Source organism: Oryza brachyantha, chromosome 2 (genome assembly GCF_000231095.2).
Source record: "Oryza brachyantha chromosome 2, ObraRS2, whole genome shotgun sequence".
Classification (NCBI taxonomy): Eukaryota; Viridiplantae; Streptophyta; class Magnoliopsida; order Poales; family Poaceae; genus Oryza; species Oryza brachyantha.
The window spans coordinates 2499101-2526615 of NC_023164.2; the positions used below are offsets into that span (position 1 = coordinate 2499101).

General features: G+C 42.0%; 4 protein-coding genes across 4 annotated transcripts; 2 read left to right on the forward strand and 2 right to left on the reverse strand.

Moving 5' to 3' along the window:
- Window positions 1-903: 903 nt before the first annotated feature.
- Window positions 904-10708, reverse strand: LOC102699654 (cullin-associated NEDD8-dissociated protein 1). The gene is made up of 29 exons (XM_006646863.3): window positions 10414-10708; window positions 9977-10071; window positions 9710-9879; window positions 9072-9279; window positions 8040-8205; window positions 7788-7917; window positions 7451-7565; window positions 7212-7369; window positions 7007-7130; window positions 6786-6836; window positions 6622-6704; window positions 6365-6449; window positions 6201-6302; window positions 6025-6123; window positions 5830-5940; window positions 5665-5748; window positions 5449-5589; window positions 4871-4963; window positions 4633-4754; window positions 4396-4558; window positions 4084-4320; window positions 3190-3438; window positions 2920-3105; window positions 2670-2816; window positions 2471-2587; window positions 2196-2364; window positions 1895-1972; window positions 1654-1792; window positions 904-1435 (listed from the first exon to the last, which is right to left on the reverse strand). The coding sequence occupies exons 2-29, from the start codon at window positions 10010-10012 to the stop codon at window positions 1339-1341; spliced, it is 3660 nt and encodes a 1219-aa protein (XP_006646926.1). The 5' UTR covers window positions 10013-10071; window positions 10414-10708; the 3' UTR covers window positions 904-1338.
- A 1220-nt stretch (window positions 10709-11928) lies between these two features.
- On the forward strand, window positions 11929-22026 carry LOC102717593. The gene is made up of 7 exons (XM_015832980.1): window positions 11929-12063; window positions 14193-14444; window positions 14663-14812; window positions 20527-20592; window positions 20671-20735; window positions 20898-21077; window positions 21943-22026. The coding sequence occupies exons 1-6, from the start codon at window positions 11929-11931 to the stop codon at window positions 21025-21027; spliced, it is 798 nt and encodes a 265-aa protein (XP_015688466.1). The 3' UTR covers window positions 21028-21077; window positions 21943-22026.
- On the forward strand, window positions 21074-22978 carry LOC102699928 (urease accessory protein F). Its single transcript, XM_015833731.2, has one exon. The coding sequence runs from the start codon at window positions 21986-21988 to the stop codon at window positions 22763-22765; it is 780 nt and encodes a 259-aa protein (XP_015689217.1). The 5' UTR covers window positions 21074-21985; the 3' UTR covers window positions 22766-22978.
- An 828-nt stretch (window positions 22979-23806) lies between these two features.
- Window positions 23807-26294, reverse strand: LOC102717871 (4-hydroxyphenylpyruvate dioxygenase). Its single transcript, XM_040520498.1, has 2 exons — window positions 25086-26294; window positions 23807-24247 (listed from the first exon to the last, which is right to left on the reverse strand). The coding sequence occupies exons 1-2, from the start codon at window positions 26222-26224 to the stop codon at window positions 24061-24063; spliced, it is 1326 nt and encodes a 441-aa protein (XP_040376432.1). The 5' UTR covers window positions 26225-26294; the 3' UTR covers window positions 23807-24060.
- Between the last annotated feature and the right edge of the window lie 1221 nt (window positions 26295-27515).

Genomic DNA, 27515 nt, shown 5'->3' on the forward strand with positions numbered 1-27515 from the left:
TGGAAAAAGTCTCCATTTGCAGCACATGGTGAGCACCAGGAAGTTTCTTTCTCTCCCCCAACAGTTCCAGCTTTCTGCAAGCAAGTGCAGTGCAGCAATTGGAGCCATGGCAAAAACAGTGCCGATGCAGAAGTGCAGATGCAAAGTTGGGGAGCAGTTGAGTGTTGAGACGACATGAAATAAAAAAATGCAGCTTACCGAATTGGTATCTGAAGGGCTTCTTCGGAACCCAGGAATTTTTTTAACGAAACTATTATTATAGAAAGAACAGTTGGGTTCCTCCGAAGTTCCCGGCGAAATTTCTCCGATCCGAATAGGCCCCACAGTAGTGCAGTTGAAGGGGCACAATGAAATGAATTGAAGGCAAAAGTGCCCAAGGCAGGGAGACACATGGTGGGTTCAGAGGGGTCTGTGGCCGGTCTCAGCTGGTGTAAAATTTTCTCGTTTTTGAGTGGCATCATCGTCAGGGTTTCAGGTGCCACATGGCGTGGCTGGCACATGCAATTGCAAGAGGGCTCCTGCCCTGGCTTCTTTTGCAGCAACAGCCGGCAAAGTTCGCCGCCGACGGCTGGGGCGATTAAGAGAAGCGTGAACAAACGGTTGCTCTTTAGCTGAATTCAGGCGGTCGCGGTCGAGGACGACGACGACGACGACGACAAGTCGTTCAGGTGACATGTTTTTTCTTTTGAAGAGTTGGGGTCGTCATGGGAAGCAGGTGGCATGGCGTCACCGTACAGGGTCAACTTCAATTTTAAAAAAAGATAAATAACTATCGGGTACCATTTCTTAAATTTGATTTGACGAACTTTTAATTTCATGTTCCGGTCAGTTCGTTGGTAATCATTCCCAAGCTTCGAAGAGGAAAGAGGAAACTGCCGATGTTTGGAAAAGAGACTCGAGGGCTTCTTCAGAACGTAGGATTTTTTGAGGAATTTCATGGGAATTAAACTGATTCCCATGGAAGTAACATTAACCGCATCCATATGGTTGGCAAGCCATATAGACCGCCGATCGAGATCACGTAATCAAGAGATAACATGCTAACTAAAAACTACCGCACAAGGCGGCTCAATGTTACCCTCCTTTACTGAATCTAGTGAATTGCCACCATACTTTGTACAAGACAAAAGATTAAGTCTAGCAACAACTACCCATTTGATCTCAGAACCTTGTGTTCGCACATTCTCTTCCTCTCTCAACTGTAGGAGAGCTTCGTACTAGCTCCACCAGAAAATATTGGGCAATGCAGTGGTTGAATCATCACCTCAGAAATAGGCAGAGGCACATGTACCAGAGGTCGGTTTCAACTATTTTCTACCATATACAAAAGCTCAGCTCTTACTCGCTGCGCACCGAGTTGTACTTGTCAGCAAGTGGAGGAGAGGCCATTATCTTGTTCATCAGATTCTTGAACCTCATGCTGTAATCGTTACCACTGCAGACAGTAATAATCCAAAAGATTAGAAAGGCTCAACATAATTAAGTTAGACTGAAATCCACTTTGAAACCTATGACCTGAATAGAATGAACGTAATGCAAAGCAAAAATAAGTTAACTAGTCAAGGGCCAAGAATAAAGATGTGGTAATTAACTAGTAACAGTAAAGTTGGCAGCACAGTTGATTCTGGATAAACCATAAATACAATGCCTGACCTTATGCGGCTTAGAGCAGCAATTGCTCGAAGAGCACTTCGAATCATGTCTTCATTGCGATCAACCTCTTGCTTCACTGCATCACCCTTGGGTTTGTGATTTATAGTTTTCTCAATAGGCTCGACTAATGAGTCCAAAACTGAAACAGTATATAGTAAGGATATTAGCACCGACATTTGCAGTATATGAAAGATATTCGTAATTTGTAACATATGAAGCATCCCACTAGATTAAAACAAACCTGCCAGAACAGCAGAAGGGCACTTGTCTGCTAGCTTTGAGAGAATCAGATGGCAAGGCATTTTTACATCATAATGATCTACAAAATTATTCAATAAGACAACAAACAAGCAGTTACATCATTGAGTGCATACCGAGCGTAGGCAGCAATACACAAATATTGGCCAAAAAACACTGGTAACTAGTAAACTAAAACAATGATTTATTTGTGTGTGCCACATAGTACTCTATAGTACTACAGTGGATTAAACTGAATGTAATGTGCAGTCAAGTGATAAATTATTTAGTGCAATTGTACTTACCACCTAAACCAGATAAGAGGAAAGGAACGATAAAGGATGAAGGGTTCACTTGATCAAGACAGCTATCCAGCAATGTATCCACACATTCAAAGGCAGCTTTCCTGAGTTCAAGACCGTCATCCACAACATGCTTGAAAGGCCCAAGGTCAACTGTTCTGATCAATTCTTGCTGCATACAAGAAAACCATTACATCTAAGATGGATAATTGATGGAACTTCTACTTACATATAACTCCAGCTCACAACAAAACAAAGAGATCGATAAGAAACAATACCTTAACAACAGTTTGGTCATACAAAAGAGGCAATAATTCAGGAAGAAGACCCTTAATCAAATTTGGCTTGTTGTGGGCAGCTGTGCTCAAAGCCAGGACAGCTGCACGCCTCACATGCTGCAAAGTGCAAACGAAAACAGTGAACAACACTCCTAGACAACATTAAGTAAAAATGATAAGCTGTAGTTGAGTTTAATACCCTGTCATTATCTTTAATCAACATCAGGAAGGTAGAAATCTCAGAGTACATGATTTCATCTATTTTTCCAGGCCGTTCAACAATTGAATATTTTATAGCAATGGCAACTGTAGCTCTTGTGTTTGCTGCTGGACTAGATGTCCGTTCCTACGGAAAGATAAGAAATGAACCAACAGCCCTCTAATCATAAAAACAGACACAGAAACGTAAAATGAAGAAAATAGTCTAGCAAATAATCCACATGTTGCACCTTTAGAGCAGGGATTAATTTCCTAGGTTCAATCAGAGCAATTTTGCCTAAGCACTCAGCAACTACGTTCCGGACTCCTTCCTCCTCACTTTCACAGTGATTAAAGAGCAATGCCAAAATTTTCTCAATGTTTGAATCCTGAAGCTCACTCTGGCCAGTATGGTCAACAGATTGACGTGCAATTACCTGAGTGATTTTAAGCATGAGAAACAATTAATCAACAAAGATATGGAAAATGCACTTTAAAACGGAATTCTACTGTGGACAGACCTCTTTCAGCGAATGAAGCAATAGATACTGTTTCTTCTGTTGATTGTCAATCTGATTCAAGATAAAAGGCAAATACTTGGATAAATTTCCAACAGCAATGTTTCCAAGAGCATATGATGCTGCAGACTTGATCTCCTCAAAAGGTGACTGAAATGACTCAATGACAATATTCTCAATTTGAGCATGATTGCTGAGATCCTTCCTTCTTCCGATTTCTCCCAAACATAACAAGGCCATGTGCTGTTTAGCCTGGCAAACAAACATAGGCAGTCAACAGACTATACAGAGGATGATATAGGTCATATTGGAGTTGAACCTGAATTAATGCATCAAACAAGCCACATAACACCGAGGACCTTAAGACCAATTACCATACAATAATTTAAGGTAATCATATCAAATTGAAAAACTAAAACATGATCACTCCAATTTAGCATACAGCCATATTTTTTCAAAACTGTCAAGGTATAGGAAACAAGTTTAGAGAGAATGTAGTCTACTAATTCACAATGCTATAGAGTTATAATATTTACTCCGTCCATCTCATATTACAAGTCACTTGGGTTTGTCCTACATCAAATATCTTCAAGTTTGACCAATCTTACAGAAAAATGTACTAAAATCCACAGCACAAACTAATTCCGTTAAATCCACCATTGTATACATTTTTATACTATATTTATTTTTGTGTTGGTGATGTTGCTTTGTTTTTCTATAAATTTGGTCAAACTTACAACGTTTGACTTAGGACAAACCTAAAGTGACTTATAATATGAAACTGAGGGAATACAAAAGAAGATGCTGATATAAGAAAATTTATAAACCTAACTAAAAAGGACCACCAAGATATGGCATGTGTTACACCAAAGAGTATCAAGAATAAGCAAGCCTTACAGAATTAGTAGCACTGTCATCTTTTAAAATGCCTTTAAGCATTTCAATAGTTGAGGCACATTTCTGATCCCCTGCTGCTAAGCATAACACAGCAACACACTGTGCGATGGAGGACAGCGCTTGCTTGGCAAGTCCACCTGACTGTGATGGTTTAGCAGTAGAAATAAGAGAATCCAACAACGCATCAAAGCTTGTATTTGCAGACTGGACCAGTGAAGCGAAAAATCTCTGCAGTGCCTGTGGCAGCAACACCCTATGTTGGTTTCAACATGCATCTTAAGAATAAATATGATATATAAATGAGTTAAGTACCTGTAGTGCCTGCCCTTGCAAGAGGGCACTCCTGATCAAAACAAGGGCCTGAGGCAAAACCTTGTATCTCACTGCCAGACCAACATTTTGGATGGATTTTCTATCGACCATGATTGTGCAGCAAAGCTCCAATGCAAGAGCAGTCATATGCAAATCCATGTCACTGCCACAGTAAATCAGGTCAATAGCAGTTGTCATGATAACCAGAAAATACAGGGTTGATGAATAACAACGGACCTTATGAGGGTAGAAAGTTCAGCAATAATAGTTTCATAAGAGGAGGATCCAATTTGACCACCATATGCAACAACAAGAGAATTTAGTGTTCCCAATGTTGCCTGCCTAAGAGCTCTGTTTGCCTGTTGAAACAAACAGACATCAAATAAAATTTAGACTATAAGTTCTATGCATACTATTTATAAAGTTTTCACATAATTAGAAAATCAATGCAAACATGGGTATAATGCATCTTTACCTTCCGAAGGAAAGCTGTGAGCTCAGAGATAACATGGTCTAGGACACACGAAAGATCAATACGAAGAGGTGATTTGGCAATCACTGCAAATGCCTGTAAAGGAAAAAAATTATATGCTACCATGGAGCAGATCAACAAAACAAAAATATGCATTCAATTAAAAAATGTCAGGCACATCAGAGTAATAAAAAACATCTAATTTTCAAATGTAGGCATTAAGCAAATGATAATAGGGTATAACATTAAAATTCTGAGGACATGATGTGAGCAAAAGATTGGTAAATCATAGGTCAGCTAAGTTTGCATCAAAATGGACTGACTACATCGCATTTTCTTTCAGGCAATCAAGCTAGATGTGAAACCAGCAATGATCAAAATATTTGTAGTTCTTTTAGTATCATTGACCAGAATATTGATATGCTTCAGGTGGTGCTTTAGTTACTTAACTATTCTTTCCAACTAAAATCTTCAAGTTGAGACCAAAACATAAGTGTGCTCAGAAATAGTGCACATAAGTAATGAGTCAATTAGGAGATTAAGAATGCTATCTATATGTAAAGGTGCAGTTGATAGCTTACCTTAACTGCTGTAAGTCTGGTTATTTCATTGCCCATCCTATCAACAAGAATGGGAAGGCACGCTGGCAATTCCCTTTGGAGACCATCACCAAAAGTGGACACCACAAGGCTCATGCAAGATATGGCACACTCTTTAACCTCCTGAAACAAATATTTCCATAAGAGACCAGAGCAAGAAAGAGATGGGAGAGGAGGGAGGTGTTAATTTTGCTCAACCTGATCCTGATCCTGATTAGCCAAGCGGGCCAAGATAGCATTATAGATTGGACCAATATATGGCCTGTAATCTAAAGAGGGTGCCTGTATCACAAACAAACAAAGGCTTCAAGAAACACAATAATTAGTTTTTTTTTGTCAGTGATATATGGAATACAAGATTACCTCAAAATTTGGACGAAGTACACGAACTAGCTCCCCACAGACTCTTAAAGCCTCAGCAGTGACTTTGTAATATCTGTCTCCAATAGAAGATAATATTGGGCCAGAAAGTGCCTGGAAATTGATTGTTATGGTCAGTACAACTAATGATGACAAATGCAAAAAGTATAACTTTACTAAAGATATATGTTACAATACCTTTATGTATGGATGAAACACAGCTGGGGAATGTGAAGCCATAACAAGTCTTGTAAATACAAGGGCTTCAATCTTCAAGTTGGAGGTAGATGACTTATCCTATCAAAGAGATAACAAATTAGAAACAAGCAGAAATCCTACACACAGGATTTTGTTAGCAGATGGGAATCACTAACATTCAAAGCCTTCTCAATCCCAGGAACAAGTGACCCAATATGATCAGCAAGACAGTCTGGAAGTACAACAACAAGCTCCTTCAATACAGAGAATGCTCCAACCTGAAATTTTAGCTAAGATCAGAACCACGTCAATAATCATGATTTGCAGTCAAAGACCTAACCTTTGTCTTGATTGATTTTTCACGCAACTGCCTATTGATAGATTTGACAACTTTAGGTACTTCTTGTTTCAGCAACCATCTAGGGCTGCAAAGCAAAAGGATTGACAACATGAGTTCAGTGCTTTAAACATGGTAGGATTAACTTCAAGCATGTAAAGTAATTGAACAATCAACTGCATCAGATGCTATAACATATAGCAGAATCAACAAAATTCTGAAAAGTAATAATGATGCAAAGAAGAGAAAAGTTGACTTACCTAGACTCATCAATGTCACCTTGTGCTTTTGTCATGTTACCAGTTTGGCGTAACAACTCAATAAATGTGTTAAATATGTCCATCTAGGATCATAGAGAAGCTTCATAAGATTGATAAACAGAGACAACTCAAAGACTGGAAAATTATCGATACCAGTCAATTACCTTTACATTTTCCTCTCTTTCTCTGAACCGTTCAATTAACTTTGGACAAGCCTGTATAAAATTGAAAAAAAAAACAAGTTAAATGGTGGCACTCGCATTATTAGCTGATGGGGCACATTAAAGCAAACACCATTATAGAAATACTGTCCAAAACATGTGTGAAATTGAGACGGAACATTTTTCAGATCACATGTTGGTTTAACTTGATTGTGTTGATATACCTCCAGGTACATCTTAGACAACATTTCGGGACGAGATACTATAATTGCAGATAAGCACTTCGCTGAGGCCCTCCGGACTTTCCAGCTTGCATCCTCATCATCTGTGTATTCATTTGCGCTCTCACTGGACAAAATACCGAAAACATATTTTGATCAAGTCAAAAGATGTCATTCATCTATTATTGTGAGAGCATCAGTTACATACTCATCGTCTTCCTCATCCTGAGCTTCATCATCAGTATCCTCCTCCATGTTATCAGTGAAATTAGGATCATAGCTTATATATTCCAAAGCAAGACTTAAAATACCCTCACAATATGGAGATATATCTCTTGGACACCTTAGCATAAAACTTTCGAGGGCCTAAATTTATTGGGAAAAACATGAGTCATACAAGAGGACATTCCTTAGTCATCTAACATTGGAAAGAAGAAAGTTTTTCACCTGCAAGCTGTATTCACGGAGCTCTTCATCATTTTCCGATGCACTTGTGCAATAGTTTATGAGCAAAGGAACAGCTTCAGCAAGGTGCGGCCCAAAACGGTATCCAACCGAGCGACTATAAATCAAAATAGTATTGAGTTAAAATTTGCCTTGCAGCACATCAGATAAGAATCACTAAATCACCGAAAGTAGTAAACCTCTGGATTTCAACAGACTAGATAAATTTGAAGTGTGACCATTGATTTGACCTAAGCTTATTATGAGCAGTATATTCTGTGCCTTACAAGAAAACTATTCAAAACTTATACATCTACAGTTTGAAAGGCAAAATATATACCTTAAAGCACCAATCATCTGGATATTTGTCCGGGCTATTTCAGACTTTGCACTTCTATTTTTCAGCAAATGGACAACCTCAAACGTTGCCTTGGCTAATAGATCGTCAGACAGGCAAGCAGCAAGAGATGCTGAAGGAAAAATCGCATGTTAAAAGTCATTGTAAATAGCTTTACAAATTCAAGCCACCATAAAAACAACTTACAACCAATGAGATGGAAAACACTTAAATGCACAACAGTTGTCAACTTACCAATGCAAGAAACTGACTTTTTCCTAACACTTGCTTGGTTGGAGCTCAACTGGGACAACAAGGAAGTGAGCATGTTATCGTGATCTTTTGTGATCAAGTTTCCAAATCTATGAAGTACATCCCCTAATATATCAAGACACTCGCATTTAACTTCCGCACTTTTCCCCTGTCAACAGAAGAATAGTTAGACCAAACATATCCAAGACATCCCATGTCAAGAGAAGAAGAGTTACATCAAACATATCCAAGACATCCCATGGAATCACCAAAACCAATTATAAGCTACTAAGCCCTAAAATGTGTATATATGTTTACATATTTCTCTATTATAGACAGATGTTGAACATGATGTGCTGGCAAAGGTAAGCAATTCAATGCACTACTGTTTCATTTGTTTAAGGTAAGATGCAGAGATGAAATCTACTGTGTTATTATAGTTATGCAGATAGCTAGAAATTACCAAATAAAACCTCACAAGCTATATGCATAGTCAGCATAATTGCCAGTTTTACCAACAGCTGCAACAGCTAAATTTGTGGTTTGTAATTTATGGCGGCTAGAAGAATCTAGCAATATTGACAGGTCTGAGAAACTATCCAGCTTTCTGTAGTAGTCAAAGGTAGGGTACTATGGCACTCACTCGCTTACTACCATGGCTCTTAAACTAACAACAAATGTTAAAACACACTTTCTTTTTGGCTCTGTATGCTGCTAAAAGAATTCTAAAGTTGTGATACTGGACAGTTTATAGTGACTTTAATTGAATACAGCAAGGAAATATGATTGTGCGCCTAACCAGACTGGATGGGTAGGGAGGTAAAAATAAGTACACAGCTACCTTTGATTTGCAAATGCATTCTTTGGTATTACACCTCACAAAAGTAGAATGCACTATCAGAAGCGCTGAAAACTTAATTAGCAGGCTGAAACTTTCAATTGTAATGACAAATACAAACTATATGGTCTGACTGGCAGTGGCACATGCCACAAGATTAATATGGAATGGAATGTTTTTCCGCAACTAAAACTTACAGCAGTGGCGCCCTTGATTAGCTGTGGGGCAAGAGACACTAAAATCTTTTCAGCAAGCGATGTTGTCGTAACTTCCACAATGATTGTCTTCAGAGCAATGCTAGCAGTATCTCGATGTTGGTCCTTTCCATTGAGTAACTTATCACAGAGTATGTTGGTCATCTCCACCACCCTATCCTCACCAACCTTCTTGACAAGTGGAGCCAAGCTAACCAAGAGAAGTAATAATACAAATGAACATCGCAAACCAGGAAGTGCAGACTACCAGAATGTGGAAAACATAACAGAACAACTGGTTATCAAATAGCTATACTGAGAGTGTTTCAACAGATGCAATGATTGAGGCATGAAGGTGCAACAACTGATGAGTGGAAAACAGCAGTTAGAGATCTACAGAAACACATCTTCCGTGATAAATCAGCATCCAATGATTGTCCAGAAAAAATAATGAGGCAGTATAACTCCTTAACAATAGCAACTGCACCTAGAATAAATTGTAAGAATAATGAGATATAAATAATGTCAGGTTCTTGCAGGAAAGGTCTGATGGTTAACATAAAAAAACAGACTGCTGATGTGATGATATCTCTCTCAATAAATGGCAAAAGCACTTAAAGTGACAATTGAAGAATACATACCATTTAACAGCCAAACCAGAGACATCTCCCGAAGCATCTTCCAGTTGTTGAAGAACAGTGGTAGTCAGCTTTGGCTCAATGTCTTGATCAGCTTTGAAGCCCTCCTTGTTCAATTCGCTAAGCAAATCTGAAGTTGCCATATATCTGTAGTCCTTGTCCTTCCCTGTCATCTGAAAGAAAATTTTACACTACAACGTTAAAATCAAAGCATAGATAAAGAGCAAATTTCATATATACAGTCTGCATGCAGATTAGTGCAGAATATACCTTCTCCAAGATGGTGGTTATGTTCATATTCGCCATTTTAGCTAAACTGTATGGATCCGAGTAGTTTTTTCTCAGAACTAATCACTGCTGCCCTGCTGGAAGGAAAAAAATAAAGCAATGCGATAAGTAACAGCACACATTGTTGAGCATTTTGCTTGCTGGCACAGATTCAGAACTCGGCTAACATTAGACGTAATCCATGATCACGGAGAGAATCTTCAGTCCTAAAAAATGGAGGAGCTAGGGGTGAAGGTGTGCTTCAGAAAGCAGGACATCTTATCAGCTAGATCTACGGCGACACGAAACCGGAAACCTAACGCGACGAAGGAATCACACGGATCCGGCAATTCGGTTCCGAGCCCTAGAACCAGAGGCCACCACGCACGCAGCGGAACCAGCCGAACCAACGAGCGGACCAGCCAGAGCTTAACACCAACCTAGCGACGGCGAGCCTCGACGACGCGGCGCGGACCACGTAGCCGAGCGGGGGAGAGAAAGGGGCGACGACGTCCCCAGCCCCAGTCCAGCACAGCGCGATCCCGGGGGAGCCCGATCGAGGCGACGTCACCGACGGCGGGAGAACCAAGCAAAGTGCGCCTCCGCGCCGGCGGTACGGCGGCGGCGGCGGCTAGGGCTAGTCGGGGAGGCCCTGAACCGACGACGATGGGGGATTTTGGGGTGGTTTTGGGATCGCGAAGGGTGGAAGTAGGTCACTTGGGGTTGGCCTGCCTTTGGGAATGGGATGGATCCCTTTCCTTTTCATTTCTTTTCTTCGTGTCTTTGTGGTTTTTGGTTTGAAATTATTTGGATTTTGGAGTGTTTTTCATGTTTTTTGTTTTTTAAAAATGTATAAATGAGGTTACAGTGTGTGTTTATAGGGAATGTTAAAAATTAATGCGAGCTAGTCAATGATAATTTTTTATGGTGGATACAGCGTAAATATATTTAGATAACTTTGTAACACACAAAGTAGTGTTTGGTTTGAGTTTTAGCACATGTGTGTGAGTGATATTTCTATTTCTTCGATGACGGGTACTTTGATTATTCTACGGATTGAGTTCAGTCTAATTATTTATGTCACTTACTTATGGTCATAGATGTTATAGATGTTAGATTCCTTTTACATCTAGTAAGTATACATAGTGCTACCATGTCCCAGAATATAGATATTTTTAGCTGTGCATCTATATAGATTGAGTGTACCACACTAATAATACATAGTATAGGTTACTTTACATATAATGCATGTAATATGTTGTGTGTTTCGTCATCTTTAAAAGAAAATAATTATATCATTAATTAGAGTATGTGACATTAAAAACTGATAGATCACATAAACTGTAATGAGTTAGTTGTATAACTACTCTATCCAAAAAGTATGGATAAGATTATGAGGTGAAACGTTTGAAGTGAGGCAAAACGTCAAGCATCCTCACGCAGCAGCCGATCCATGAGAATGCTTGTATCCATCTAATTTGCACATGTGACCTTTGTCCCCTACAACATCTGTAAACATATTTCTACGATAGGTCAAAATATATTAGAACACTAATTACAACCAAAAGCTCAATGTATACTATACAAACATAATCTAGTTATAAAAGGTTATGGGAAATTGCGTTCATGCCCCTACTTTGAGTTTTAGCTGTGATGTTGCCTAATTTTTTAGGTTTTGTAATTTGTGTCCTCAAGTTTTTTAAACGAAACCATATTTTGTCCATGTGCTAAACCTTGTCGATGGTCGTCTTCGGGAGTACACAAAATGCCTAAGTCCACCCTAGAACTTGTTGCCAACATATACGTGTTTTCCTTCTAGTACATTAGCTTCTTCACCTTAAAAGGTTAAGATCCTCTAATGTAAAATCAGAGAGCATCGCCATTAACATATAGGCCCCGTTGTCCATGTGCTTATGTTAGAGGGATGTGGTCATTGACATGTGGATCCACTTTTCATGGCCCCACATGTCAGTGATCATGTCACTAGAAAATTTGCATTAGACGATCCACTTCTGAGCGTAAAGGTCGAAGCGTTGCAGATGACATTGAAGAAATACTTGCTACCATTACTTGTCTTCGCTAGAGAAAATGTAAAGCCCATAAATTAGCGTGCTCAAGTTGCCATCTTAGACTTTGCCTTGCTAAAAAACCACCCACTATTCCCATTGTACATAGAAGGAAACGAACAAAGTAGATAAACAAGTGTCATTATCATTGGCTTTTTCTGATGACTGATAAGACATGAATATATAATTGTGTTTCAGACAAATGGTTAGATAATAATCATACGTAAAACAAAACTATCTCTGATATGATGATAAATTGAGTTTTACCATCTCCATGATAAAGAGATACAATAGGTTGCGGATGGTCGAATATCATTTGAATACGGTATACCTATACTTAGATCCAGCGTGTATTTTTTCCTTAGAGAATACATTGCTCTTCCGCAATACTATGTCTATTTTTTCTTTGATATAATGTAATTGACTTTTGGATTTACTTTTGATCATTTGTTTTATTTATTTTCTGCAAATATACAAAATTATAAATCATAATTAAAGTACATTTGATAACAAAACAAATTACGATAAAAGCAATTAATAATTAAATGATTTTTTCAATAAACAAATGGTCAAACATAGATTAAAAATCAATAATGTTAAATAAGAAAATTAGAGGTAGTACATAGAAGCTTTTTACATAAAATTCTATCATTCCAATGTCACAGAGGTCCAACTATTGCCGACCCACTAGACCAGAATCCCACAATTCTCCCTCCAACATCTCCCTATCTATCCATTCTCCTCAAATTTAAATCGGTTACCGCGGCTTACCGAAGCCGTGCCCCCGCGGACCACGCGGTTCCCGCGGTAACCGCGGGATCGTAAACCCTAGGCCACTGCCTTTTCGGGGCTAGGCATGGCGCAGACGAGATATTTTATGCTGTCAGATCTTTCCAACTTTCCAGGAGAAAATAATAGACTGTGCTCCAACTTTTACTTTTGTCAAATAAATTATCCCAAACTATTGGATAAAGAGTAGAATTTTTCTTTCCCATAATTTTGTGAGACTTGCCAAAATACCAGATTTGGGAAACTATTGTTGCCTAACTCTTGGAGTTGCTCTTAGCTTCACTTGTTAGCAAAATGCCACACTGGAGTAAAGCATTATTTTATTAGTTTTGCATCCAATCGGCTCACGAAATGACTAAAATATCTCGTTCTCAACAGATCAAGTGGAGAAGAAAGTAACAAAATGGAGAAGAGAAAAAAATGGAGAAGAGAATTCGGCTGGCGAGGGAAGACGAAGCGAGCGGCAACGACAATGGCTTCGACGACGGTGAGGGGGACGGCTGAAGCGGTGGCAATAAGAGGGACAGCCGAAGCGGCGATGGCGGCCGGGATCGCTGGCGCCGGCGCTCGAGCCAGAGCCGATGGCTCATCCTCTTCTCTTTTTTAGTCTCTTCTCTAATTGATCAGTTTAGGAGGGGTATTTTAGTCATTTCACGAGTCAGTTGAATGTAAAACTAATAAAATAATGCTTGAAGTACCCCAGGGTGGTATTTTATTAAGAAGTGAAACTTAATGGATGATATTTTTATAACTGCAGGGTATTGATGACATTTTCTTAAAGTTGAGTAGTACTCCTTCTGTTTCATAACGTAATTCTGTTTCATAACGTAAGATGTTTGACTTTTTTGTCTGCAATGTTTGATCATTTGTCTTATTTAAAAATTATGGAAATATCATTTATTTTGCATGTGACTTGCTATATTATCAAAAGAACTTTAAGCACGACTTGTCATTTTTATACTTGCACTAAATTTTTGAATAAGACGAATGGTTAAACGTTAAAAATGGTTAATTAGATTCGTGTCATTATAAATTTGCTAGTTTTAAAATATGCTATTATTATTCGATTAATTATAAGGATGTCATTATAATCTCAGAACTATTTAAAATATGCCACTCCATACCCTTTCGGTGTATTTTTTTAAAAAAATTGGACCATATTGCACCTTTGCTTTTTCACTGTGCTTTGATATATGCAAAGAGCAATTTAGTCCAAAAATGACGTATCTGAAATAGTTCTATAATTATAATGACATCTCTACAACTAGTTAAATAATAATGTCATATTTCAAAACTAATAAATTTATAATCGCATAAATCTAATTATAAAAAAAAGTCAAACACACGGAGGCAGTAGCATATAGTTAAAATTTTCTCATTTTCCTCGGTCTCCGCTCCACTCCGCCCCCTCCGCTCGCTCGAGGTCGCCGGCCCGCCCCCTCGGCTCCTCCTGCCTCCTCCGCCCCCTCGGCTACAAGCCGGTGACCCTGCTTCCTCCGCCCCCTCCGCTCCAGGCCGCCGTCCCCGCCCAATCCGCTGCAGATCGTCGGCGGCGCCGCGCCCTCCGCTTCTCCTCCCCGGACGCCGCTTCGGCGGAACCTCTGGACGCCTCAAAGGTTGATTCCTCTGCTCCCTTTCTCCTGTTCATGGTTGCACTATTGATTGAAATTACAGAATATAGTAGGATTTAACCACAAAAAGATCAGCTGCTCAAATATTCCTTGAGATGAGAGAGGGAAAGTAGAAGCTGAACAATCCGAAAATCCATTGTTTGGAGTAGTCCTCTTCTCTCTCTCATCGATCTCGTATTTCTCCCCTCCTTGTGTGGATCCAGAGTTCCAGACCACCGACACGGCCGGACCGCCATAGATGGCCGCCGGCGGCGCGCAGGCGCAGGCCGCGGCCGCGGTGGCGGAGCAGATGGCAGGCGCTACACTCCACCTCCAACCTCCTCCACATCATGGAGGAGTCTTGCCCTGCCCAGGTCGTCTTCCTCCTTCTTATTCCTCTCTAGGACTAGGATTCGATTCCTTCGGGTTCGGGTCCCCCCAAAAGCAAGCGGAGAGGTTTTAGCACCAAATTGCTGGAATTAGGGCGAGATATCTGATTGTCGTAAATATCTTACGCTGTTACGCACTGCTTTGATACAGCTCGAATGTTACGCTCTCATGGTTAACCCAGTTCTTGTTTGTGTGCTGTCTTGTGTTGTCAGTTAGTGTGATATCCCACGTCGCCGACGAGAGAAGTCGCTGCCGATTGGGGAGAAGAAGTCGAGATCGCAAGAGAATAGAGCCAGAGAATTCAGAGAATAGATTGGGGAAGAACAGACTAAGGATTTCTCATTTCTCAAAACTTACCCCACAAGCTACAGTACTCCCGGGTTTTATTCCCTCTCAGCCAGCTCAGCCCGCTCATGCCCTCTAGGCCCCACGCACACACAACTCAACACAAAGACGTAAACTCACATTACATATTCTCTCCCTCGCCTCCGTGGCCCGAAGACGCCTTCTCGCTCTCCGCTTCATCCTCCACTGCACCGGTCACAACCGTAGGCGTGACATTGCCGCCCCCATGAGAGCTAGCTTGACCCCAAGCAGCAGCGGAAGGAAAACGTGCTTTTAAAACATCAAAATCCTCCCATGTGGCCGTAGCTTCTGGCAGTGAACCCCAAGTCACCAAAACCTGAACCACTGCAACATTCCCTTTTTTGACAAGCCGACGCTCTAAAATAGCGGTAGGAGTAAGTTCCTGAACATCCAATTCCATGGTGACTGGTAACTCACTGAAAATCGGAGCATTGTTGGGAACAAAGTGCTTGAGCTGAGAGACATGAAACACTGGGTGAATGAGACTATTGGCTGGGAGCTGAAGACGATATGCCATCGAACCCACCCAGTCAAGAATCTGATATGGACCGTAAAACTTCATAGCCAGTTTCGGACAAGGACGCCGAGCAACTGAAGTCTGAGCATATGGCTGTAATTTCAGATAAACATAATCCCCGACCTGAAACACCTGTTGGTTGCGCTTGGCATCCGCTAACTGTTTCATCCGGTTCTGGGCCCGAGCCAATTGATACTGGAGCAAACTAGAATAAAAGGCCCGAGATGTCAACAGAGTGGTAGCATCTCTAGACTCAGACGAAGAAGCCTCCGCATTCAAGGACACCACCGGAAGCAGACCATAAGATGGTTCTTGTCTGTAAAGAGCCCGATGAGGAGAACACTGTAAAGCGGTATGAAAACTGGTATTGTACCAAAACTGCGCCAAAGGTAACCAGGCTGCCCACTGAGAGGGAGATTGCGCTACTGAGCAACGAAGGTACATTTCAAGGCATTGATTCACACGTTCAGTTTGCCCGTCCGATTGAGGATGATAAGCAGTACTCATGTGTAAAGGAATGCCAAATTTCCTGAACAATGTCTGCCAAAAGGAACTCTGAAAAATCTTATCACGATCCGACACAATAGAGTGTGGCATGCCATAAAGTTTAGCAACTTGGTCCAAAAACACATCCGCCACTTGAGGAGCTGTAAAAGGATGCCGAAGAGCAATAAAATGACTGTACTTCGAGAAACGGTCAACCACCACCAAAATACAATTCTTGTTTCGAGAAAGAGGAAGACCTTCAATAAAATCCATAGAAATATCCAACCAAGCCCCATCCGGAATTGGTAACGGTTGAAGTAAACCTGGGTAAGAACAATTTTCATGCTTAGCCTGTTGGCACACAGAGCATTGCTGCACAAACTCTTCCACAGCCTTTTTGAGACTAGTCCAGCAGAACAATTTCTTGAGACGATGATAAGTAGCCTGCATACCCGAGTGACCACCCAAAGCAGACGCATGAAAAGCTGAGATTAACTTTGTTTGCAGTGCAGAACTAGCACCTACCCAAATTTTGCCCTTCTTACGAATCAGACCTTGAGTGAGAGAAAAACCCTTGTCATTAGAACCTGTTACAGCCAACTCAACTAACAAGTTTTGAGCCTGAGTGTCCACAGCATAAGAATTTATTATCTCTTGTACCCAAATTGGATGAGCCATAGAAATGGCTTGAAGAGAAAAATGATGACCCACTCGAGATAAAGCATCCGCTGACTTATTCTCCACACCCTTCTTATACTGAAACTTATATTGTAAACCAATAAGCTTAGTCATCACTTTGCGTTGCAATTCAGAAGTCAAGAGTTGATCATCCAAATGACACAACGACTGATGGTCAGTATGAATAGTAAAAGGGCCACGTAATAAGTAAGAACGCCACTTATCAACTGCCATCATAATAGCCAAGAACTCCTTTTCATAGATAGACAACTGTTGATTATTGACACCCAAAGCTTTACTGTAAAAGGCAATAGGATGACCGGCTTGAGATAAAACTGCCCCAATACCTGTATCACAAGCATCAGTTTCTAATACAAAAGGTTGATTAAAGTCAGGCAATGCTAATATCGGAGTTGTACACATAGCCTGCTTCAAACATTGAAAAGCTGCCTCAGCCTGGGCTGACCAAACAAACTTGGAAGACTTTTGCAAAAGCACAGTAAGTGGTTTAGCTATAATACCATAATGAGCCACAAATTTTCGATAATAGCCAGTCAGGCCTAGAAAACCCCGCAGCTCAGTAATCGTAGAAGGAGTCGGCCACTGTTGCATCACCCTTGTTTTAGCTGGATCAGTGGCTACACCATCCACTGAAATAATATGACCAAGATATTCCAGTTGAGTGGCAGCAAAGGAACATTTACTCAACTTGGCAGTCAACTGATGCTGCTGTAATGTACTCAACACCATCTCCAAATGTTGAATATGACTATCCAAGGAAGGACTGTACACCAGAATATCATCCATGAACACCAACACAAATTTACGCATACAAGCAGAGAAAATTTGATTCATCAAACATCGAAAAGTAGCTGGTGCATTAGTGAGACCGAATGGCATCACCCTGAACTGAAAATGCCCATGATGTGTCTTAAAAGCAGTCTTCTCTTCATCAGATTCCCTCATCCTGATCTGATGATAACCACTCTTCAAATCCAACTTCGAAAAATATTTAGTGCCAGCTAATTCATCAAGCAATTCATCCACAATAGGTAAAGGAAACTTGTTCTTAATGGTAAGGTTATTTAACCTTCTATAATCCACACAAAATCGCCAAGAATTATCTTTCTTCTTGACTAAAAGAACAGGTGAAGCAAAAGGGCTACAACTTTGAGTAATAATTCCAGATGTAAGCATCTCACTGACCTGATTCTCTATCTCATCTTTCTGAGCTGGAGAATACCGATATGGTCTGCTGTTAACTGGAGCAGCACCTGGAATCAAAGGAATTGCATGATCCAAATCTATGTGAGGAGGTAAAAAGGAAGCAGTCTGAAAAACAGATTGATACTTATCCAATAATTTTTGAACAGAAGCTAGAACTGCAGGTGTATCCTCTTGATCTGAACAGGGCTGAACTAATGCCATAGCCCACACATCATTACCATGCTGCCATTTAATCACTTGTTCAGGAGAAGCCATTTGCAACTGGGACAATTCCGAAAACTGAATACCCTGTAATTCAACTGTTGATCCCTGATACTCAAATTTTAACCACTTCCCATTCCAATCACAATGCATAGGACTATGTAGCTGCAACCAATCCATACCTAGCACTACATCATAGCCCCTCATATCCAATACTTTCACAGGAGTTACAAATGTTATACCTTGTATCCACCAAGTAAAATCGGGCACAACAGAAGTACAATGCAAAGTATGACCATTAGCTACCTGAACAGCAGAAGGAGCAATGTCTTGTGTGGTCAGCTGCAACCTGTTACACAAATCAGCATTGATAAAACTATGAGTGCTTCCGGAGTCCACCAATATAAGAATAACCTGATTTCCCACTAAAGCTCGTAACTGTAATGAGGAAGCTGTACATGTCCCTGAAATAGCATGAATGGACAACAACATTCCATCATCTTCAGAATGCTCTAACCGAGTGACAGCTTCCAATACTTCATCAGATAGTATTTCATTCTCCTGAAACTCCAGAGCTTTCAACTGTGCCTCAATAACCTTCCCACACACATGAGTTGGATTATACTTGTCACCACATTTGAAACACAATCCATGCGTGCGTCTATACTCCTTCAACTGTTGGGCCTTCCATAACTCAGTGCTCCCATTTTTACTCATATCTCCACCTTTGTATGGAACTAACTCTCTTCTGTGATTAGACTTCTTTACTCTAGCAGCTCCCTCATAAGCTAGAGCCACCAAATAAGCCTGAGTTACAGTTACAGGTTGTTGAGCAGTAACAAAGAATCGCAACTCCTCTTTCAGGCCCAAAACAAATTGGGAAACTAACATTTGTCCACTCACTGCCGGGTCATACAATCGAATCTCATACACCAACTGAGCAAACCGAGACCTGTATTCATAGACATTTCCAGTTTGTGCCAGCAGTAACAACTCATCCATTTTTACACGATGAAGATGAGCCTCAAATTCTTCCAGAACAGCCAACTTCAGTTGTTCCCAGGTTGGCCATCCCATTTCCTGCTTCCAAGCTTGGTACCAATTGGCTGCATCGCCCACCATATTCAACGATGCAGCTGACACTTTAAAACCCTCAATGATGTTATACATCGAGAAATAAGTTTCGCAGTTATCCACCCACACACGAGCACCCGAACCATCAAACTTCGAAAAATCCATTGTCGGAGTCCAATGCCTCTCCTCATGCTCCCTATCCCCACCAGGATGAAAAAATGGAGACCCAAGCACCGATTCAGACCTCGGGGGAGGAGCTGGTGGTGGTGGCGGTGGCGGAGACAGATGAGGTCCTGACCCCAGTGTAGCTTTCTGCAAAGCCTTCGCCACTTGAAGTTGTTCTGCTTGCACTTGCCCCAGGGAAGTCATGGACAAATCCACTTTAATCTGCACTGCTTCTAGACAATCCCCTTGGTGTTTCAGCTGTGAATCAATCTGATCCAACCTAGACACCATCGTTTCCACCCCTTCCATTTGCTTAACCAACGCTTGAAACTGCTTCAGCAGCCGTTCCTCCATGGATTCCATTGTTGCAACTACTTGTCGCACCTGCACTCCTTGCTTAGACGGCGCCGTTGTGTCTCCTGCACGAAACTCAGTCGAACCAGACACGAGATTCACAGTAGTTCGACTCCGGTGAGGTACCACCAACTCGGCCACAGGAATTTACCGACCAAGCTGCGAGGATGAAGGAGTGCACTCCGGGACCGACGGCTCTGATACCAACTTGTGATATCCCACGTCGCCGACGAGAGAAGTCGCCGCCGATTGGGGAGAAGAAGTCGAGATCGCAAGAGAATAGAGCCAGAGAATTCAGAGAATAGATTGGAGAAGAACAGACTAAGGATTTCTCATTTCTCAAAACTTACCCCACAAGCTACAGTACTCCCGGGTTTTATTCCCTCTCAGCCAGCTCAGCCCGCTCATGCCCTCTGGGCCCCACGCACACACAACTCAACACAAAGACGTAAACTCACATTACATATTCTCTCCTCGCCTCCGTGGCCCGAAGACGCCTTCTCGCTCTCCGCTTCATCCTCCACTGCACCGGTCACAACCGTAGGCGTGACAGTTAGGAGTAGCAGTTTTTGGATCATCCAATTAATCATTACCATTATTATTTAATAGAGGATTTTTTTTTTGTCACAGGCTCACCTGGCAAAACTTCGCAAGAAACTGTTGGCAAAGGCATCACTTGCTAAGAACACAGGGCAAGTAAGGAAAATGATGAATGATTTGGATAGGAAACTGCTTCCGTTGAAGTGACTATTTAACGTTTCTCTCTTTCTTTAGGTCCTGCATCAGCTACCTCATGTGATTTCTTCCTTGGATGCTTATATGGATGCTAGTTTTCAAAGGTGACCTTCCCAATTCATTTCATTTGCAAACACAAGAATGTGCTAATTGCTGCTCATTAGTGGAGTATTTGTTATGTGCCCTATAGATTTTTGACTGACGGCATGGGCAAAGTTTTCTCCTTGTATATCATCTCTGCTAACCTCCTATTTCAAACTCTGCAGTGCTTCTCAAATCAAGACTGTTGTACAGCTCTTGTCAAACATGGAGAACAACCAGCTGAGATCTATCTTGCCTGCCTCTCGGTTAGAGAAAGCTGAGAAGAATACTGGGAATGAACTTAGGGTTGAATGATACACTTACCAAAGGGGATACATTAACCAAACTGTTTTCTTCTAGAAAAGGCATATATTTCTTTGAGACTATCTCTTTTCTTGTTTGTGGATAGTAAACTACAGTACTACACTGCTACTTAATTTTGCTGCTATATGCTTCCTCAAAAAGGTAATTTAACAATGTACTAGAAAACCACAAAAAGATCAGTTTAACAATGTACTAGAAAACTGCAGCTCAAATGTTCATTGAGATGAGAGAGGGGAAGTAGAAGCTCAACAATCTGAAAATCCATTGTTTGGAGTGGAGTAGTCCTCTTGCCTGGAAGAAAGGTTATCGGAATTAATCGAAAAGGGCAGTAAAAATATACTTTTATCGGATCCAATGTTATTCTAATACTCCATCTGTTCCATATTATAAGACTTTCTGGGTGCGTCTAAATTTATCCATATATCAATGTATATATTTTGTATATGTGTCAGCACACAAATGAATCTAGCCAAGTCCAGAAAGTCTTATAATGTGGAACGGAGGTAATAGAAAACATACGGATGTCAAGACCATCAGAGTTGCTTGCTTCCAATATTGGAGGGGCAACTCTTTCAGTAAATTCTTTAGAATCTGCACTTAAGAAACCAAAATTTGTTTTAGCGCAGCAGGAAAACAATTGAATGTTTGTGAGCTCTGATATATGAACAGAAATAGCAATTTTACCTTTCAGAGGATAGTTCTCTGTATATGATTCTTCAGAAAACAATAAATCAATCGGGTATGGAAAATGATTTGGTGGAGCTGTGTGTGTGTGTGCATTTTGTACAGAGTGGAATGGTGAGAAAACATCCATTTCCTATGTGGCAGTGAAACTGGTCTGTTGTTGATTGCCATCATGTTCTATTTGTTTCATCTGCTGATTATTTGAAATTTTACTATTTTCAGTGCTTAAGTCTGAAGGCCTGTCTATCTGTCCCGTTTGTTGGTAATGGAATGTGATTCCCCCGTTTTGAAGAAGAAAAGGCTGGCCCATCCAATGGATATGGATTGTACTGTCAAGGAAGAGCTAACCAATGCACCAGGCATGAATCAGCATTCGCTCTGGAGCCAGTGGCAGCTACTGGATTCCATCCTCCCAACCGGCGGGTTCGCACATTCGTATGGCCTTGAGGCCGCGATGCAATCTCGCATGGTGAACAACCCGGAGGATTTGAGATCATTTGTTGTCCAGGTCTTGGAGAACACCGGCAGCATGTTGCTTCCATTTGTGTACTGTGCTAATAAGTCTCCTGATGCCACGATGTGGGTGAAGCTAGACCAGTTGCTGGAAGCAATGTTGACGAACGAAGTTAGCAGGAAGGCCTCGACATCTCAAGGCTCGGCTCTACTGAGAGTGGCAGCTTCTGTCTTCACCGAGGTTCAGTCGCTGCAGGATCTTCGACAGACGTTCCTTGGTTCCAAGACCGTGTTCTTCCACCATGCGCCAATATTCGGGTTGATATGCGGCCTGGTTGGATTTGACAGTGAGACAACACAGCGTGCCTACATGTTTGTCACAATGAGGGATGTGATCTCTGCTGCAACAAGGCTTAATTTGATCGGACCACTAGCCGCTTCGGTGCTGCAACACCAGATTTCGATAGATGCTGAAAGGATGATGCAGAAGTGGAAGGATCGTGGTGTTGAAGAAGCAACGCAGACTGCCCCTCTGCTTGATGCACTTCAGGGCTGCCATGCTTACATGTTCTCTAGGCTGTTTTGCTCCTGACAAGGAGGTGTGCTATCATCTCCATGTCTCTTTCTTTTTATGATAGATAATCTCCTTGCTGTGTTGCAGGGTTGCCACACTTACATCTTCTATAAGCTATTTTGTACATAATAAAATTTGAATGAGCTCACACGAACCATTTCAACTTTATGTTTCATGTAACTCGCATGCTTCGATTTTACTCTCTTTGTTACTTCCATAACATTTTGGCATGTGCTAGTGCAATGCAATTGAGTGATGAAATGCTTCAAAGTTCAGATGACTGATGTCTTATATGATGAGCAGTTCATTCAATCCAGTGAAGCATTTTTACCCTTTTAACATAATATTTGAATGAATACACATAAAAGAATTTCAATTTTGTGCTGACTGTAAACTGCATGCTTCAATTTTATTCTGTTTGTACTTTCGTAGGAGTAATATTTTGACATGTGCTATTGCAATGCAACTTACTGATGAAATGCTTTGAGGTTCACATGACATGAGTAATGTTTTACCTGGTGAGCAGTTCATTCAGTCCAGTGACGCATTTTTTACCCTATTATCATATACTTTTGAGATCTACATGTCCATTTTGTGCCATTTTAGGTACAAACAAGATCATCCCATCATACGCTGAATATTTAGATGGCCTTACTCTGTTTGTCTCCTGCCGATTTTTTTTACTTTTTAAACATTTTTAACAAATAATTTTATTACTAAACCTCTGGAAAAATTATTTCTACCGTATGAACTTTTTGGGCACGCCACCGATTGTGGGTGGCATGCCACGCCAATCAGGCTGTTTGCCATGCCACTAACACTGGCATGGCCAAAAGGTTCAATTTTGAAAAAATTGTGCCTGGTGATTTAGTAATAAAAATTACTTGCTATAAAAGTTTATTTAATAAAAAAATTCCTCTCCTGCCTCCTGCAGGTTACTGACTGCAATTCGCTGTAATTCTGCCTGCAGTTTTACGCTAGGCAGTTGGGGCAGCAGAGGACCACTGCCTTCTGTTAAATAAAATGACATCAGAAGATCACAAGCATCACAAGGACAGATTCTCCAGGTTCATTCTTATTTTATTTCCAAGCAAGATTGTACAGTAATAATGCCAACAGTAGGTTACATTCCTGTGTGTGAGCCATCTCTATTAATCTATTAAGAGTGATTGCACCATCATTTGTCTTTAGCTTCAACAATTACAACATCAACTTGCATGACACATATCACAAAACACATTGTTTTCTTTTGCTCCATAATACAAATAAACTAGTTGCTGGTACAACTGTTGCTCCAGTGCTCCAGCTCCTACCTAGGATCCCTGAACTGAACTAGCTTGCTTGGCTTCAAGGGACTTCTCATACTCCTCAATGGACTTGAACAGCTCTGAGAAGTTGCCCTTGCCAAACCCGCCGCAGCCGCCCTTCTGGTGTTCCTGCCCACTCTCATCCTTCTCCATGCACCCAATCCTTTGTATCATCTCCAGGAAAAGGGTTGGCCTGAAGGAAATAGCCGATCCAGTTAGATTTGGAATCACAGAGAGGAAATAATAGAAGTTAGTGCAGACGCTCCCCTAAGAACGCACGTACGCAAACCCCTGCTGAAAGCATAAAGCCGTTAAAAAATCCCGCAAACCCCCACTGAAAGCACAAAGCCGTTAAAAAATCCTAAAAAATTCGCTCCAACGAAAAATCGAAGCCAAGACCTCAGATGCTACTAAGGCTTTTGTAACTACTAGGCTACAGGCCACTACTGAACTTGAACACAATTACAACTTCCTGAACCTGTTTACCATTGAGCTATTCCCAATGGCCTCGCTGGTTTATGCTGATGGAGTTGCCATAAGATTCTTTCTTCTTTTTCTTTTTTCTTTTAAAGACAGAAATCCACTGACCGTGGATCTAGTAACAGTAAGTAATACTCACTAATTAATTAACTATATGTGGCTATCTGCATTATAACACGCTAGCAAAAGGGAACTGGGATATGCTTGCAAGACAGCAAGAGCCATATACAAACACACCTTGGCTTTTCATTTTGCACTACTATGCACATTCAGCTTTATTCCCCTTTTTAGTGTCACAATCTTCAGAAAGGAGCATATCATGGATTCATGGAGGCACAAAAAGACTATCCATAGTAGTATCACAGAACTCACTGTCATATTATATTTTTCATGGATTCTAACTTCCTAATGTTTCATATCCTTTTGTGCTTAATCCATGCAATCAGCAACAGATAACTCTAAATCTGAATTTATAATCCTGTTCATTTACATGCACCATATACTGTATTTATTTATGGTAGGAAAGAGCTGAAAAAAGGTGACATTTTTACCTGTCTCCTATCGGCTTGGTGAAGATTTGGAGCAACACTCCCTGGTCATCCCTGTCCACGAGCACACCCAGCTCCTGGCATTCCTTGATCTGCTCCTCGGAGAGCACGTCGCCGGCGCGCCGCCGCACGCCGTCGTAGTAGTTGGGCGGCGGCGGAGCCAAGAACTCGAAGCCGCCCATGGCGGAGCGCGCCCGCATCTCCCTCAGCGTCCTGAGCACGTCGTCGCTGGCGAGCGCGATGTGCTGCACGCCGGGGCCGCCGTGGTGGTCCAGGTACGTCTGTATCTGGCTCCGCCGCTTGGTGCCGTGCACCGGCTCGTTGAGCGGCAGCAGCACCGTCTCCGCGTTGTTGGCGAGCACCACCGAGTTTAGGCCACTCTCGGCGGTGCCGACGTCCTCGGCGGTGAACTCGGCGAAATCGTGGAAGCCGGTGAAGTTCGCGATGTACGCGGCGACCGGGGCCAGCTCCGGCACGTTGCCGACGACGTGGTCGAACCGGCGGAGGCCGTAGTCCTGGGTGCCTGGGTTGCTGACGTCCTCGAATCCCGGCAAGAAAGACGCGGCGCCGTCCGGGTAGCTGACGAAGCGGAGCACGACGTCGCCGTACAGCTCGACCTCCGCGAGGCCGAAGCCAGCGCCGAGGTCGGCGGGCTCGAACGCCGGGCGCGCGCCGGCGGCGACGCTGGCCCGGAACGCCTCGGCCGCGTCAGCGACGCGGAGCGCGACGGCGCGCACCGCGAGGCCGTGGTCGGCGGCGAACCCCCTGGCGGCGTCGGCGGAGAAGGAAGGCAGGGAGGCCGAGGCCGTGGCCCCGCCTTCGCCGCCGGCGCGGTGGGCGTAGGGCGCGGTGAAGAGGAACGCGACGGAGCCGGAGCGGAGCAGCAGCGACGCGTGCGCAGAGTTCCCCGTGGAGAGGTCGGACCTCGCGGCGAGCGGCGCGCCCAGCGCGAAGGAGAAGCGGCCCGCGGCGGAGGCGGCGTCGGCGCACCAGAGCTCGACGTGGTGGAACGCGAGCGCGTGGAAGCGGTCGCTCCGCGGGTTGGCGCGGACGAAGCGGCGGTGCCCGACGAGGCGGAACCCCGCGTTGTCGGCGGCCGACACGGCGCCGCCGGTGGCGGTGGCGGTGGGAGTGGGAGGCATGGCGTCGCGGTGGGAGTGGATGGCAGCGGCGGAGCGTGGGCGGCGTGGGCGTGGGAGTAGTTGGGAGGCGGGGAAGTTAATAAATAAAGGGAGGAGATGGCGCCACGTGGACGCTGGGGGTCTAGTGGATGCGGATGGGATTTGTCCTTTGCTGAATTTGTGAAGCTCATGAGTTTGCTGGCTGGCCATATACACGTCTTCTGCCGTATAACAAATACTACAATATTCATATAGCCATTTAGGCCTTGTTTAGTGTTAATTTTTTTAAAAACATCAAATCAAGTTGTTGATATCCATTAAAAAGTATTAAACGAACTTTAATTATAAAATAAATGTCAGATTCCGACTGAAAACCACGAGACTAATCTTCTAATTATAATTATTCCGTCATTAATATATGTTGGTACTGTAGTATTTATAGCAAGCCCTAACGTGCCATCACGTGATCTTAATTCACTATTTTGATGTATGCCCTCATTCGAATTCATAGGTAGAGCATAAAGATTTTCTATTGCTTAGAGTCACTTTATCATGCATACCATGGATGTCCTTAGGACACGTTTAATCTAGCAACTCAGCTTAGAGACTTTCTTGGTTTTCGTTAGCAAGTTTCTTGCACAACTAAACGATATGTTTTATAAAAGTTATCTATATAAAAGTTACTTTAAAAATCATATTTTAGAATGTAAGGAGATTGGGCTTGTTTGGATTGAAGCCAACCTTTGAACCTACCAAAATTTTGGCAACTTCAATAGTAACACATATATGTTTAGTTAGAGCATCTTCAAAAGACTAGGTATATAACTAGCTATGCTAAATTTTAGCTATTGTGTGAAAAAACAATCTCTAAGAGAAGAAATATTAACCTGGTAGGCTGTTAGAATAGCTAAAATTTTTCCTTAATAACCAAATCTAGCTAGTCTCTCCCACCTCATCTCAATTGCCAAACTTGGCTGGGCCCACATGTTTGTTAGGATTTAGCTAGTGAAGATGGCTAATCTGTTGGAGCACATATCAATTTGGCTATAGAATCTTTTGACATTAATAGCTAAATTAGGATGTGGAGAGGTAAATTTTGGCTAATCTGTTGGAGATGCTCTTGGCTACCAAATTTTACCCACAACAGCACAAAATATAAACTACCAAATTTAGTGCTGCAAAAACTCAGTAATATTTGGCCATTGCCAATAGTTTGGTAAGGTAAAAATCAGTATCAATCCAAACAAGCCTTATCATCCAAAGAAAACAAAAACTATGGCGTACCACAAAAGGAGATCTGAAAGTACAAATC